The 17,845-nt window shown below is 35.6% G+C and overlaps 1 protein-coding gene across 2 annotated transcripts in view; it reads left to right on the forward strand.

Annotated features, from left to right (window-relative positions):
• The window catches only part of stau2 (staufen double-stranded RNA binding protein 2), a 167,315-nt gene extending 156,350 nt beyond the window's left edge, over positions 1-10,965 (forward strand). The window contains exons 14-15 of one of the 2 annotated variants that reach the window (XM_079805756.1): positions 2,644-2,750; positions 9,770-10,965. In XM_079805756.1, the coding sequence (XP_079661882.1) occupies positions 2,644-2,750; positions 9,770-9,863 (201 nt within the window). In that variant the 3' untranslated portion in view covers positions 9,864-10,965. The remainder of the gene's footprint in view (positions 1-2,643; positions 2,751-9,769) is intronic. The other variant, XM_079805757.1, reaches the window with a different exon arrangement.
• The last annotated feature ends 6,880 nt before the right edge of the window (positions 10,966-17,845 follow it).

Consider the following 17,845-nt stretch of genomic DNA (forward strand, 5'->3'; position numbering starts at 1 on the left):
TACTGATTAATCAGGGCGAGGAATGCACACACATCTGTGCGTGTGTGGTGTCCCCACCTCATGAGTGGGTTGGGGTGCTGGGGGGTTTGGGTTCAGAGGGAATAGGCTGTCAGCTGTGAGAAATATGTCATGGTTGTTGCGTCCCATACAGCACATCTGGTGCTCATTGGCAGAGAGCATCAAGCCCGACAACCAGGCGGATCTGCCGATTCTCAACCCGCTTCTGTCGCTGCGAGGGTCTCCCCTCAGCAACTGCACTCTCACTATTCTCTTTTTCTTGCACTCTGTCCCTCTTGAGCCATGATTCTCAGTCACAGTAATTTTATTTGGACCTGCTGAACGAGGCTTTAGGGATTGTGACAGACATGCAGACTATCATGTTCTGTAAGATTTCCTAACGTCCGGTTGAGGAGAGAAGCATCTGCCTGTAATCTCTGATGGCCCACTTGCATACAGTCCTGCAGGATACACTTCCTTTTTATAAATGATGCATTTAAGGCAATTATGGCCTTTGTGCATTTGATGGGGTTGGGGAAAACTCTGTTAAGTGACACAGAAGAATTTAAGGCTTCCTTTTCCATTCATGTTCAGGAATTTGGACTCAGTTGGCCACCTCGTACAGTTGAATGTTGAATGGAAGTGACAGGAAGAGGAATTTGCTGAATTGCTATACAAACACTCTCTCACAACAAAGGAATTTCATTAGTGTAACACAAGTTTTGGGACAAACCATTACAAATTGCATGAATGACATTAACTAATTATGCAGATTTATTGATTTACTGGTGTGCTTTTTATGGTTCTTTTTTTTTAGCTTATAGGAAATTTCCAGTGTTGTTATTGTTTACAAAAACTACAAAAAAATATATATATTAATTGAAATAAAACAAATATTAGAAAATCTGACTTGGCAACTAACTGAAATAAATAAATTGCAGTACTGAAATGACAAAAAATATAACCTAAATAAATTAGTGCTGTCAAATCGATTAATCACGATTAATTGCATGCAAAATAAAAGTTTGCGTTTACATAATATATGTGTGTGTACTGTATATAATTATTATGTATATATAAATACACACTCATTCGTGTGTGTGTGTGTGTGTGTGTGTGTGTGTGTGTGTGTGTGTGTGTGTGTGTGTGTGTGTGTGTGTGTGTGTGTGTGTGTGTGTGTGTGTGTGTGTGTGTGTGTGTGTGTGTGTGTATGTATGTATATATATATATGTATATATATATATATATATATATATATATATATATATATATATATATATATATATATATATATATATATATATATATATATATATATATATATATATATATATATATATATAGAAATATTTGCATGTATATACTGTATATATATTTAAATAATTTGTTATACACTGATCAGGCTTAGCATTATGACCACTGGCAGGTGAAGTGAATAACACTGATTATCTCTTCATCACGGCACCTGTTAGTGGGAGGGATATATTAGGCAGCAAGTGAACATTTTGTCCTCAAAGTTGATGTGTTAGAAGCAGGGAAAATGGGCAAGCCTAAAGATTTGAGCGGGTTTGACAAGGGCAAAATTGTGATGGCTAGACGACTGGGTCAGAGCATCTCCAAAACTGCAGCTCTTGTGGGGTGTTCCCGGTCTGCAGTGGTCATCAAAATGCTCGAAGGAAGGAACAGTGGTGAAACGGCGACAGAGTCATGGGCGGCCAAGCTACTGTAGCTTAAATTGCTCGAGAGGTTAATGCTGGTTCTGATAGAAAGGTGTCAGAATACACAGTGCATATGACTTGGCCTCCAAATTCCCCTGATCTCAATCCAATCGAGCGTCTGTGGGATGTGCTGAACAAGTCTGATCCATGGAGGCCCCACCTCGCAACTTACAGGACTTAAAGGATCTGCTGCTAAGATGGACAGCACTAAAAGAAATATAAATTAAAGCAAAATAGAAATATTAAAAACTAAAAACATTTAATACAGCCATTAAAATGAAAATATATTTAAATTTAGCCATATAGCAGCACACAATGTCCATCACATTGTTTTCAGATAACTTTATAAAAATAAATATTGACATCCGATTTGAGTCTGATCATAGAAAATATTTTGTTCTGGGAAATGAAATGTTCTCCATACATGTCTGTAAGTGCCATTTCAAACATTTAAACTACAACAAATATATCTGAATCCATTTTTATTCTATTTCCATTTAGTATTTTATGTTTTTTTTCCTTCAGTTTAAAACTTATGGACAAACTATGGATTTGTTGAAGTCTCTCATCGACTTTTTGGAGCAAACCAGGATATCAGTTACACCTGAGTTATCAGATGTTATTATTTCAGCACACTTTGTCCGCGCACTTGATTTATTGCTAATTTTTTGCATATCGGCCCATAGCGTGGCTGATCGGCAACGTAATTCCCCCTCATTGGCTGGAGGACATGCAAGCCTGAAAACGTTGACCTAATAACATTAGATAAACGTTAGATAAACAGAGATCTGGAAAGAGCCAAGCAAAACAGAGGGAGCAGAAAGCGTCCTGTCAGTCTCAGGTTTCTGATAGTAAGTGTTATTTAAAAAGCAGCTGATGTGGGTTATGTTGTCTTACTCAAAGCCATCTGTTTCCTTACCTCACACAGGCTGCTCTTAGTGCCTTGAAACAGCTGTCAGAACAAGGACTGGACCCAGTGGATGGACCAATCGAGGTGGAAAATGGATCATGTGACATGTATGTACACACAGAGCCGTAAGTACGCCACACCATCCGCACCTCCACCAACACCTCCATTCCAGAAAGGATCACATATGTAAATGACTCCCAACCAGAAGAAATCTGTCATGTCTCGATGACGTTATATAAATGGCAAAAGTGCTCAGAGGCAGTCTGGGTAGCCATTGCCTTTATATAAACTGTTAGGAGATTCTCAAGATGAGTTAACGAAATGGACATGATTTATACCTTTTTTCCATTTAAATATTTACAGATCTTCATGTTAGCAGCCTTGAAATGCTTCCCATGTGTTGTTCCAAGCAGAGTTAGCTTAATTTAAGCCAATATATTGGTCTGATACTGGCATAAACCAGAATTAATTCAGTGTTTTGAATGCCGTTCTGAAATTCATGATGTAAGAACAGTTCATTACATAAGTAAATATAAGTTAATTTAAAAACAACTGTCTCAATGCAAGTATACAACACTGTTTGAATGATTTATTACAAGTTGTGTAATAAGGGTGGGGGACGCAAAATAAACTGCATCATCTTTGCCCGTGAATATTCGTTTTGCGATTTGACAGTCCTAATTGATTTTGCATAATGGAAGACCTTATGCCGTTAATACCTTACTCCTTAAGTCGTTGTTTTATGTAACCGGCTGCTGTTTTTTCTCTAAAACAAAACTCAAAATATGATTTCCCCTATTATGCTTTTTTGAATATTCCCTTTCATGCAGTGTGTAATATAGCTGTCTGTGAATGTAAACGGTCTGCAAAGTTGTGAAGCCGAAACTGCACGATAAATAAAGTTATTGTCTCCCAAAAGAAAGAATCGACTCTGAACCGCATAAACGAGTTGTCAGGAATTCCACTCCAATTCCATTCCAATGTTGCGTGCTATAACCAATCACACATGACTGTGTTGAGTTTATGAATGCTAATGGCCAATCAGAGGCGTTAAGATTAGTAATCTCTGAAACGCCCGAGTTTTGTTCAGTGCACGCACGTCCACGAATTCTCTCATCATAAACTGATAAACATAAAAAGATTTGGTGATTGTGCTCTTGAGAGCGTCGAAACTAATATAAATAGGTTTTCCTATTTACGCCGTATTTTTGCAGCGTTGAGCAATGTAGCCAATCACAAACATTTCCGATGATTTCTTGAACGCAATGGACAATCGGAGCAGTCCTGAGATCTGCACACTCAAATCCTCTCGTTATAATTGAACTTGAAACACAAAAGTGTAGACAAGTAGGCTAAATAAGATATTCATCGTACAGTCAGCTTAATCGATTACCAGAAATTTGTGAGACCGCAATGAATTAAGATGAGTGACAGCTTAGTAATTATAAAAGGGAGCGTGTTTATGCACGCTTTCTGGGCGATAATCCAATCAGAATTTGAAGAAAACGCATATGTTTTGCTGCATTAGGTAAGGCAGTGGTTAGGTTATTTATTTTTCGCACTGGCTGCCATGCCAAATCACGCATATGCTTGCCTATTCAAATTATAGTGGTTTGTGAACATAACCACTTTAATAACAAGAGTGTTTATGCTGGGACGTGTCAGGTAGATGAAGATAAAACACTGCATTCAGTTTTTTGACCTTTGATGCATGTAAACTTGTAGAAGAATGTTGATCAAACAACAAAAAGAGAAAATCTCGATCATGCTCTTGACTGAATCACTTTTCTAACTTTAATAAGAATAAATGTAGGCCTATGGTTAATTTACACAGTGAAGACCATGCAGTGATTATTTTTATACGTTTGATTAATTTAGACAATTTATATAGTATTTCTTATTTCTTGCACTTGACGTTTTTCAGGTAGGTCTATTTCATTTTGTGTCTTTGTTCTATCGTAGTTTGCGTTCATATATGCTTGTAATCAGTTTCTTTGTTCTTATTTTAGCATGGTTTACTTGTCTTCAGTAAGCTTGAGAGTTTTTTGTAATATTGAAATTGCACAAGAATTATGAAATTTCAGTGGTATCAAAAATAGCAAATCATATTTAAAGCAAAAAACTATATCGCGATATAGATCATCAGTGTGAAATAATAATCACATACCGTGATTTTTGGTCATATCGCCAGTTAACTATAGGGTGTTGGAATATGAGCCCTTCATGATGTCTCCTAACTTCCTGTTTCAGTAGGAAACATGTGAATGCAGGAAAGAGAACTACTCATCAACCCATTTTATGTGGTATTTAGTTATTACACACGCTCACACACACACAGTATAGTAAATATCAGTGGCAGGTGGAGCTCGGTTCTGATTTTGAGCTGCAGAGACGGACATGATTTGTCCTTTAAATGTCAACGTCTGAAACCTGGCAGCTCATTTCACTTAATCACTAAAAGGATTATAGACGCGCACACACATACTGTTCACTGGCTGAGCTTATCACTTTCACAGAGTGCTTGAAGCACACGCACACAATATGCATTTCCCTTCAGTGGTATTGCCCACTTCCCCAATCTGTCCACCCGCGGTGGAAACCCTCACAGCACTCTACTCCATGTCTTTGCATGATCTTTATCCTCCTGTAATCAGAGGGATTGCTGTGGGAAAAATGAATCTCTGGCATATCCGTGATGAACAGGGCGCAGGAGAATGAAATATGAGAATGGAAATGATAGACACACCAGAACGGAAATCACACCAACCCGTTCAAGAATATTTTCATAGTAGGTGTGCCGTAGGAAAAGGTTAAAGAAATGTTTATTTACAGTGGCTTCAGCTTCTCAGTGCAGCCATGAGCTAGAACAGAACAAAGAGGAAAGATTACCCAGAACAGCAGCCCATATAGGTCACAATGAAAGGGGCTGAAAATGCTTCAGTAAGAATCATTAAGATCCATTGTACTGTACCTCACTGCATTCATTTAAACACCACCGTTTAAAAGATTTGGTTCATTTTATTAATTCTTTTGACTATTTATTTGATCAAAAATACAGTAAAAACGGTAATATTGTGAAATATTATTACAATGCAAAATAATGGTTTTCTATTTTGTGGTTGTGTTCTATTACTCCAGTCTTCAGTCACATGATCCGTCAGAAATCATAATAATATGATGATTTGGTGTGTAATATTTTTGTGGAAACTGTGATGCATTCAAAAGAGAAATCTTTTGCAACATTAAAAATGGCTTTACTAGCACTTATGATGAATTTGCTCCAAAGTGTGATCAAAATTGTGCTTGAGGAATTAAAATTTGACCAAACTTTTGAACGGGAGCGTACATTATTAAATATCAATTCATAATATATTTATTTATTATTTTATACTTCCTAATTGTTTATTTATTTGCATTTATATTTATTACAGATTTCGTATATCATTCTGTATTTTGTATATTTTATATTCATTTTATTGTTGTTTAATTATTTACTGTTTTTAGTGCTGTCGAATCGATTAATCGCATCTAACATAAAAATTTGTAAATATATAATGTGTGTGTATATCAGAGTTTTTAATATTTATTATTTCACAGTTTCACAATTTCTCACACTCCAAATGAATGTAGAAACAACCTAAAGGCAGTATATTTTAAATATTTGTTGTTAATGATATCTTTTTATGAATGGCCAGTATCACCAATACTAATACTGCTACTGATGTCTCTATGAAATGTGTCTTTTTAAAACATGTATAGACATTTTTTTAAATGTGATGGACATTTTTTTTTATTATTTTTTAAACGTGATAGACATTCAACATTGCAGTATAATTTAAAGCTGTCAACATTCATTAGATGTTCACAACTTTTAATTTAAGTGAACAATCTTCACATAAACCCATTATAATACATGTCATATTTACCTGTGGCCTTCATATATAATCAATATATAGAAACCGAATAAATTTATCAAACACTTTACTTCACACTTTGGGCCCTATTTTAACGATCTGAAACGCAAGTGTCAAAGCGCGAAGCGCAAGTAACTTTGTGGGCGGGTCTCGGCGCTGTTGCTATTTTCCCGGCGGGATAAATGGCTCTTGCGCCCGGCGCAAATCTAAAATGGGTTGGTCTGAAGTAGCTTCATTATTCATAGGTGTGGTTTGGGCGTAACGTGAATAAACCAATCAGAGCGTCATCCAACATTCCCTTTAAAAGCAGGTGCGCAAGTTCCATTATGGATTGCTATTATTATGGCGTATTTACCAGGCGCACGCCAGGAGCGGTTCACAGCCGAGGAGACTGATGTGCTTGTAAGAGCAGTGAAAGACAGAGAAGTGAAGTTGTAATGTTGTACATTATGGTAAAGGTGATTTCACAGTCTTTTTTTTTTTCAGTCTTTCAGTTTTTTCAGTTTTTCAGTCGATTTTTTTTCCTGGTTCTTGACGGACAAACCAATTTGTCAGATGTCCTTATATACATATATGTCTTGCCACTATTGGGCAAACAGGTCTTATCCTTAATTATTACAATTAGCCTGAATCATTTGAAAGCTAGATTTATGCCTATTTTTTCACATCTTCGTGGCACACCACAATGATTTCCGTCATCTCATGTGTTAATATTTTTTTAGTGTAACAATTTATGATTTGCAAAAATAACTGTTGCATCTGTGTAGGTTACATGAGCAAAGTGTATGCGCGTTGTGCACGCTATATATTATGGTCAAGCATGCGCCCTTAAAATAGCATAATGAACAACGCGCCACTGACTTTAGACTAGGTTTTTTCTGGTCAGTGGCGCAATTGTTTAATGGAACAGCAAAATAGCACCAGGGATTGTTTGCGCCGGAACACGCCTCCTTTTTTGCGCTGAACCGCCCAGGGAGCGCAAGTTCATTCACTATTTTAGCGACGTGCTTCTGTGGAGGGAAAAGCGCGCTTTGCGCGGGTGCAAAATAGGAATGACACATGCGTCGGTGTACAAAGTCAATTGCGCTGAGTGCAAGATAGGGCCCTTTGTCTTAATTGCATAAATTATAAATTAAATCTAGATTAATCCTTATTAAATCTATAATCTTAGCATCATTACATTATTGTTAGTTCATAAGTGAAAGAGAACTCATATATATATATATATATATATATATATATATACACACACACCGATCAGACATAACATTATGATTATGAAGTGAATAACACTGATTATCTCTTCATCACGGCACCTGTTATCATATTAGGCAGCAAGTGAACATTTTGTCCTCAAAGTTGAAGTGTTAGAAGCAGGAAAAATGGGCTAGCGTAAGGATTTGAGCGAGTTTGACAAAGGCCAAATTTGAAATGGCGAGACGACTGGGTCAGAGCATCTCCAAAACTACGATACGGTATTCCCTGGTGGCTGTGGTCTCTTTCAGCAGGATAATGCGCCCTGCCACAAAGCCAAAATGGTTCAGGAATGGTTTGAGGAAAGCAACAAGTTTGAGGTGTTGACTTGGCCTCCAAATTCCCCAGATCTCAATCCAATCGAGCATCTGTGGGATGTGCTGAACAAACAAGTCTGATCCATGGAGGCCCCACCTTACAACTTACAGGACTTAAAGGATCTGCTGCTAACATCTTGGTGACAGATACCACAGCACACCTAGTCTAGTGGAGTCCATGCAGCAAAAGGTGGACCAACACAATATTAGGAAGGTGGTCATAATGTTATGCCTGCTTGTGTGTGTGTGTGTGTGTATATATATATATATATATATATATATATATATATATATATATATATATATATATATATATATATATATATATATATTAGTGCTGGGCATCGATTAAAAAAAATTAACTAATTAATCGCACTTTTTTCTGTAATTAATCTTTTTTTCTGTAATTAATTTTCTGTAATTAATAATTTTTAATATTTTACGTTTTTAATATTTTGATATTGTAATAATTTCAGTTACTCTCCAAATTAATGTATAAACAATTTAAAGACAGCATATTTTAAATATGTGTTGTATTGTCATATTTTTATGAATGAAGGCCAGTATCACTGATACTAAAGTGTCTATGAAACATTAATGACGTTACATTACAGTATAACTGAAAGCTCCCAATTTCAACATTTATTAGGCTTTAAAAAAAACTACTTTTAATTTAAGTGAACTTAAAACAATCTTTACATAAACCCAAAATAATAAATGTTATATTTACCCATGGCCTTCCCTGTTATACATATACAGAAATGTAATAGTTATCTTTCTGAACTGCATAAATAATAAATTAAATATAGATGAATCATCATTAAAGCTAAAATTTTCTCTGTTCCCGTCGTTCTTTGATGAACATTAATGACATCATCATCAGTGTTCCTGTCACTTTAAGAACAGCCGCGGATCTCACGCGCTGTCCCGCGCATCTCATTTCCTCACAACTCTTTAAGTTCATTTAAGACGTTATTTAACTAATTTAAGACTCCTAATATGAGAATACTCGAAATCCTCTGTGTTATTGTTTGTTCAAGAGCAAAAGAGAACTCGATGTGAGCAGGAAACTGACGCGAGTCTATCTATGCGTCGAGTGTGTGTGTGTGTGTGTGTGTGTGTCCCTTGATTAGCTGACATGAGACGCATCCACACAGACAGGACACTGACACACACACACATACACACACACACACACACACAGGACATTGGCATACAGCACGTTCTCTTGTGTCTTGTCACGCTTGGAAGCAGTTACATGAATAAGAGCGTGATGATCATGTAACGCTAAGCAAAAATGGATATAAAAACGGACGCTGCGTTATTTGCGTTAAATATTTTAATTGCGTTAAGCTGAAAAAATTAATCGCCCGCGTTAACGCGTTAATTGGCCCAGCCCTAATATATATATATATATATATATATATATATATATATATATATATATATATATATATATATATATATATATATATATATATATATATATATATATAATGTACACACACGCGTATATATTTACAAACTTTTATGTTAGAATGTGATTAATCGTGATTAATCGATTGGACAGCACTTAATAATATGATTATTATTGTCATCATCTAACAGCATTGGTGGTTGAGCATCATTAATCTTCATTTACACCTGTTTGTTCTGCAGACAAGCGAAACGTCTGGCCGAGAGGACAGACAACAAACCGACTAACTCAGGCACCACTGCTCAGGACTGCAAGGATTCAAAGGCCGTCGTCTAGGAGCTGATCCCACCCTTATGCGCCCTCGCCCAAAAGCCCCCACGACCGCCGCTGCATCCTTCTACACGTGTCAACATGCAATATGGTGGATGTGTCCCATGAATACGAAATGACAAAAAAATGCATTCTTTGAGTCTATGTGAAGACAACACTATCTTAACACAACATTTATTTACTCTAGAGTTAACTAAAAGAGCAAGCAAGTGAACTTAAAAAAAATTAATAAAAATATAATGCATGGTAATGTTTGAAAATCAAGGGAAATTTCCCCATTTGATAGATGTTTGAATATTATTTTCACCTTGCCTCCAAGTGATATGAATTTAAACAGGCTTATGTCATGCCATTAGTATAAACAAAACATTATTGGGGAAAACAAAGTTGTGTATCTTAGTTGGGGGGTTATATTATTTTCCTTTTCTCTTTAATCTATGAATAATAATAATGCTTGAGTATTTAAGTATTAACCAATGCCAGTGCTGTGAAGTCGTAGTTGTTGTCTTCATATATAGTCACCCAGCTTACCGTGTATGCTGACATAAAGCATTCATCTATCTATATGGATGTATATGACTTGTAGAATATCATACGCAGAGGAAAAGAAAAACATAAACTACGAGTGTAAACCAATGGATAAAGCTGATGCTAGAGGTGAACAGCACAGGATTACGGGCGATACAGCTGATCCACGGGATCCAAACTTGGCTCTTGCCTTCTATAAAGTTCCTTGAAATTAGAATTTCGTTCAAGGTTCTTGACAGAAGCGCAAGAGGCCCTGCATAGTGATCCGTGCATCTTAAGCAAAGTCCTGTTTGATGATTGTTCTCTTCTTCCTTCAGTTTTGTCCAGCACATCTACACCTATGTTGTGTGTTGTATTGACTCGATACATCAACTGAGTGCTTTTAAGGACTGCATTCTGGAGAAAAGAGAGGCTGTGATCAATAGACAGGCTGTCTTTTCGAAACAAAAGAGTCATAGAATTATCTGAAACTGGTAACTCACCGGAAGAGCGTTTTTCTCTCCCTGAAGATATACAGTGTAATAACAGACATGTCAGTTACTTAAAATGCAGTAAAATCACATCAGTTCATGTTGAAACCATTGGTGTCTGTTGTCTTCTTTTCCAATTGATTGTACCATGATGTTTCTAATAGTCTCTAAATATTTCCAGGTTCAAATGGAAATGAAAATCCCAGATTTTTTTCCCACATTATGTGCAGTATGGTCCAGAAGTCTGAGATCACCTTTGATTTATGGACCCCGATGTACATAAATGCAAAAAAGGGGGATCTAGTGCATCTTGGTAAGTTCCGAATTATCATGTTCTTTGTAGCTACACAACCGGATTCGTATTTTCCAGCCAACACATGGGTGTGAATTAAAAACCACAGGCGATTTGCTCAAGCATATGGCGTAGTGCTGTGTCATATACCTAAAGGGACTTTAAGGCTCAATAACACATGAACGAGCATCCATGAGTGTTTCAGACATTACGACACAGCGGTCTAAAAAAAAAAAATCCATACTATGAGTCCATTCAGCATCACCAAGGAAACCAAGTCAATGATTCATTCATAGAGGAAGATTCCTTCTCTATATTACGTTATTGAAATTTCATTTTGCATGCAACAAATGCTCTTTTGCCAATAGTGCAGTGGTGTATGAAGTACCGAATAGTATTCAAATCGGCTTTTTGGCCTGCAAACGTGGGGAAATCTTTCACCCTCGCATGAAATTCCTGATTGCATGAATTCCTAATGAAATGACTTGATTTCACCCACAAAAATCCATCAAACAGTAATTGACCGCACCTTAATGCAATACATCTTAGCAAATGTATAGCAATATGCTAAAAACAATTAGAACACCTTAGAAAGGATGTAGCTACATGCTAAACATCTCTTGTAACTCAACAAATTGTATAGCAACAAGCTAAAACACTTCAAGCACCTTTACAAATGTATTACATGCCACTCAGAATCTAATCAAAATTATAACAAAAATATAACATTATAACATTAGCAATGTGTTAAAACCACTTAGAACACCTTAGTGAATTTATAGCAAGGTGCTAAAACACTCAGAACATCTTAGCAAGTCTATAGCTACTCGCTTAACAGCACTTCATATATTTGCCTAATCATATATTTACAAAATGTTAAAAACAATCTGAGGACCTTAGCAAATGTTTAGCACCCTCATAAAACACTCAGAATACATTAGCAAAAGAATAGCAACATGCTAAAAAAACATAACATTAGCAATGCGTTAAAAATACTCAGAACAAACTCTTAGCAAATTTATAACAAGGTGCTAAAAACACCCAGAACACATATAGCAACACGCTAAAAACACTGTGAGCACCTTAGCACTTATTAGCTAAATATATATATATATATATATATATATATATATATATATATATATATATATATATATATAGCAACACTCTAAAAACAATCTGAGCACCTTAACACTTATCAAATATATATAGCAAACACGCTTAAAACACTCTGAACACCTTAGCACTTATCAAATATATATAACAAACACGCTAAAAGCAATCTAAGCACCTTAGCACTTATCAAATATATATAGCAAACACGCTAAAAACAATCTAAGCACCTTAGCACTTATCAAATATATATAGCAAACACGCTAAAAGCAATCTAAGCACCTTAGCACTTATCAAATATATATAACAAACGCGCTAAAAGCAATCTAAGCACCTTAGCACTTATCAAATATATATAGCAAACACGCTAAAAACAATCTAAGCACCTTAGCACTTATCAAATATATATAGCAAACACGCTAAAAACAATCTAAGCACCTTAGCACTTATCAAATATATATAACAAACACGCTAAAAGCAATCTAAGCACCTTAGCACTTATCAAATATATATAGCAAACACGCTAAAAACAATCTAAGCACCTTAGCACTTATCAAATATATATAGCAAACAAGCTAAAACACTCTGAGCACCTTTGCACTTATCAAATATATATAGCAAACACGCTAAAAACACTCTGAACACCTTAGCACTTACCAAATATAAATAGCAAACACGCTAAAAACACTCTGAACACCTTAGCACTTATCAAATATATATAACAAACACGCTAAAAACAATCTGAGCACCTTAGCACTTACCAAATATATATAGCAAACACGCTAAAAACAATCTAAGAACCTTAGCACTTATCAAATATATATAGCAAACACGCTAAAAACAATCTGAGTACCTTAGCACTTATCAAATATATATAGCAAACACGCTAAAAACAATCTAAGAACCTTAGCACTTATCAAATATATATAGCAAACACGCTAAAAACACTCTGAGCACCTTAGCACTTATCAAATATATATAGCAAACACGCTAAAAACACTCTGAACACCTCACTTATCAAATATATATAACAAACACGCTAAAAGCAATCTAAGCACCGTAGCACTTATCAAATATATATAGCAAACACGCTAAAAGCAATCTAAGAACCTTAGCACTTATCAAATATATATAACAAACACGCTAAAAGCAATCTAAGCACCTTAGCACTTATCAAATATATATAGCAAACACGCTAAAAGCAATCTAAGAACCTTAGCACTTATCATATATATATAACAAACACGCTAAAAGCAATCTAAGCACCTTTGCACTTATCAAATATATATAACAAACACGCTAAAAGCAATCTAAGCACCGTAGCACTTATCAAATATATATAGCAAACACGCTAAAAGCAATCTAAGCACCGTAGCACTTATCAAATATATATAGCAAACACGCTAAAAGCAATCTAAGAACCTTAGCACTTATCAAATATATATAACAAACACGCTAAAAGCAATCTAAGCACCTTTGCACTTATCAAATATATATAGCAAACACGCTAAAAACACTCTGAGAAAATACTTATTTTCCACCATAATTTGCAAATAAATTCTTTAAAAATCAGACAACTGTCTCTCATAGTTGAAGTCATCTTTTTAAGTGGGAGAACTTGCACAATTGGTGGCTGACGAAATACTTTTTTGCCCCACTGTATATAGCAACACACTAAAAACAATCTGAGCACCTTAGCACTTATCGAATATATAGCAACATGCTAAAAACAATCAGAGCACATTAACAAATGTTTAGCAACCCCCTAAAATCCCTTACAACACCTTAGCAAATGCTAAACTCGCAACACTATAGCAATGTGTAAAAAAATATGATGTGGTAAAAACCACTCAGAACACCTTAGCAAATGTATAGCAACGCCTTGGTAACACCCACAAATCTTTAACAACCACGTTCAGTTTGGGAAGAAGGAACTCAATACGGAGGCTGATGGATTGACTGTAAATGACCTCTTTATCTTTTGTTATCTGTATTCATTTACTGAAATGCATTTAGCAGGTTGCTTGTAGTTTGCTTATTCATTTAGCATGTAGGTTGCTTGTAGTTTTATGTGCCAATATCCCTCAGTACAGCAAGATATTTTTTTATTTTAAATGAATAACTGTCGGGGAAATGAAATATGTCGTCCTTCAAATGTTGTGCTGTTGAAAGCTAACAGTCATCGCCACTGAGAATTGCTCTGTCCTGTTTGACCCATATAAAGCTGTTAACTGGCTTTTTTTGCTATGGGGAAACAGTTTATTGATTTTTCCACCGAAATTAAGTGTTATCGACCAAATTAGTGCTTATGTTACTCTACTGAGTGAAAGGAAAAAGAAATCCATCAGTATTAAGGGAAGCATTTCATCTTGTGTTTTGAATTTCTGGCACGGTGAAGCTTAATTATTTTCTTAGTGGGAAGCTGCTTCAGTAGACTGATCCTATCTGACAATTACTGCAGCTGCGGGAGTTTTGATGTGTCAATATTTCGCTGTCTTTGTATTAACTGTAATCTCTCGGTACGGACCATCAGTCAGACCAATTATCCGACTCAAACGCCTCCACTGCAGGCTACTGACGTCTGTTGCCTTAAGATCAGTGCTTTTCAACACTTAAAGACCATTGGCTGCCCAAAGAACTGGATATCTGCAGCGCCTGTTGCTATGCGTTTGTGAATGACTGTGACCCATTATAAGGTGACCAGATTTCTGAAATGGAAACATTTCCTAGTTCAGTGGTCTAAATGTAATTAACCACTTGAAAAAAATGGGGATGATAAATTTTTTATGTTTTTGTTTTTTAGTTGTGGGTTCCATAATTAATTAAGTATGAAATTTGCGGGTCAAAATGACCCGGGCTGGTTTTAATACAATTTACTATTATATTACAGTATTATATTACAACAAAACACATTACAAAGATAAAACTAAATAAATATGAGAATATATAAATAAAACAAATAACCTATTTAACACATTTTTTTATCATTTTCTAATTGTAATTTAATTCTAATTCTTAATTCTAATTTTTCAGTGTATTTGCAGGGTGTTTTGCTGTAAAAGTGGACATTTCCAGGGACAATACACCGAAAAACAGAAAAATGCTCATCAAGGCTGCATTTATTTGATCAAAAATTGAAATATGATTACATTTTAATGTATTCCTATGATTGAAAGTTAAATTTTTAGTATCCATTACTCCAGTCTTCACTGTCACATGATCCTTATTAGCCTTAACTCGATGGTATTTTAAAAACAGTGCTCGTGCACGAAACAAAAATACAAAGATTTATAAAAATGTATCCTCCAAAACATCCTCCATTTGGTCTTACGATCATAGATATATTTATGAATTCCGCATTAGTGGCTGTTTCTATGGGTCACTATACGTAAGCCGCCGTCATGTTGGAAACGTCAAGGCCAGTCGGTGGACACTCAAGAACAAGTTGACCATTGGTGAATTCGGAACTGCATACAAGCCTCTGAATATCTATATCTACAATAGACAGCAGATTATTTTCATAGGATTTTATTCAACAAGACGAAGGCATTAACTAACACGGCATTAAAAAGCTACTATAGTTTAAAAACCTGTAATATTGAGTTAAAATACTGTAAAAACACAAACCAACACATTCCCTAAGGTTATCCCGTTTCTTCAAGAATTTAAATCTTGGCAGTTTTTACAACCAGAGTTTGCACAATGTTGTCATCTTGAAAAACTCATAGATTTTTATTGTGACGACAGCATCTGAAGTGTTACTCGTTCTAAGATGGCGGACACGTTAACATCTAATGTGAGGTCTAATGTGGCATCGATGTTTACGGTCATTTCTCAAATGTGCGTACGTGTGTTTCAGAGAATGAATTTACCCACAAAAAAACGTGCATATGCCTCTCAGATTTTATATATTGAAGGGCAATTTATATATCGCAAATGATCTTGAATTTGTGCGCATTTGGGCCTGTAAACACTGCCTAATTAACATATAAAATAGCATCAGTCAACTTTCAAATCCTTAACTAGCATTTACTATGGCTTTTCTGAAAGCACACTTTTTGGTTTACCACGCCCACTCAACATGCAATACAGTGGTGCAGGTATGACATCACTTTGTAGGCCAAAACGTGGAAACAAGTTAGCATTTTAGCACTTTGGTTAAATTGAGTTTAGCACTGAATGATTTTAATAGTCTACTTCAACATTGTGAAAAGTATATGTTTTAGGTCGACGCATATAGCAGAGAATAGACTGGGCACACCAGGGGCGGTTCTAGACCCTTTTTAGGGGTGTTTTAGCCCCCCTGTCTGTCAAAAAAATTATCTACCTAAATTATTAATTAAATTTAAAAAAATTATTTTATTTTTGTATTTAATTAAATTACCTAAAACTATCAACTATCATGTTATAAAAATGTATTGAAAGTGTCATTTTTACTGTCAATTTTTAAAAATGACAGTAAGAAATGCAGGGCATGTCGATTAAATAAAGACTTTGATTCAAGTTTTTTTTTTATTTAAATGTTTTATTCTCATTGCTTTTCTGTCATGATAGCTCTTCGTCAGAAGTGGAACGCTTGTGCTGCATGTCAGCCGGAGGCGGGAGACGTAAAATAAATGACTTTCATGGCGTCTCACGGCTATAGGTATTTTCTGTGATTTTTTTATTTTTTTTTAATTGATTAGCCTGCATTAAATGTATACAATCCATATTGTGAATTAATTTAATAAACTAACCTAGCTTTAGCCTTCAATAAATGTGTACGAAAATGATTCATAAAACATATAAATATCAGTTAGGTTTACTTTCTTCACTGATGAAAATGAAAAAATTAATCAGTCAAAGCTCCGCTTTATGGGAAGAGACAGGGCAAGAGAAAAAGAGAGATACGGGGATAAGAAGAAAGACAAATAATCTACTGCCCACTGACATGGTTTTCAAGCTATTGTTATCACATTTTTTGGCCTTCAGATCATCTTAAAATGCACATATGTAGATCATAGAAATCAAAATTTTCTCGGGGGAGTATGCCCCCAAACCCCCCTTACTACCTCACATTTGGGATCTCAGTCATTATAAAAAACCCTACCTAAATTCCTGTGTACGATTAATGGATGTACAATATGGTCATGCGGAATAAGTCATTAATATTTGCCTGTATAAGTAATAATAATCAGCCAATATCCTAGTATAGCATTCTAACAAGCTACCAGTTAATAGTGAGAATTGGACACTAAACTAAAGTGTTACCATTTGTTTCATACCCTCACTGAGGGCTGAGCCCCCCTAAAATTAAAATGCTAGAATCGGCCCTAGGGCACACGACTGTTCCTTATTTGACTTGCTTGACGTTAAAAAGAGTTATTAAACGCAATAACTTGCGAAAAAACAACTCCTTGCAGTCTCGCGCTCTCTGACACACACACCAAAACGTGCACACAAGCCGCCTCTCTGAAAGCGTGATCCCTTCAGTTCCGTTTCGCGCCTTGTTACACACTCGAACTGTCAAATACACACACACACAGTTATGTCAAAATGGCTGTCTTGACGAGTATTCATGTAAACACAGTCGGTTATGCTTTAAG

The sequence above is a fragment of the Gobio gobio genome (assembly GCF_949357685.1).
Source record: "Gobio gobio genome assembly, chromosome: 23".
Taxonomy (NCBI): Eukaryota; Metazoa; Chordata; class Actinopteri; order Cypriniformes; family Gobionidae; genus Gobio; species Gobio gobio.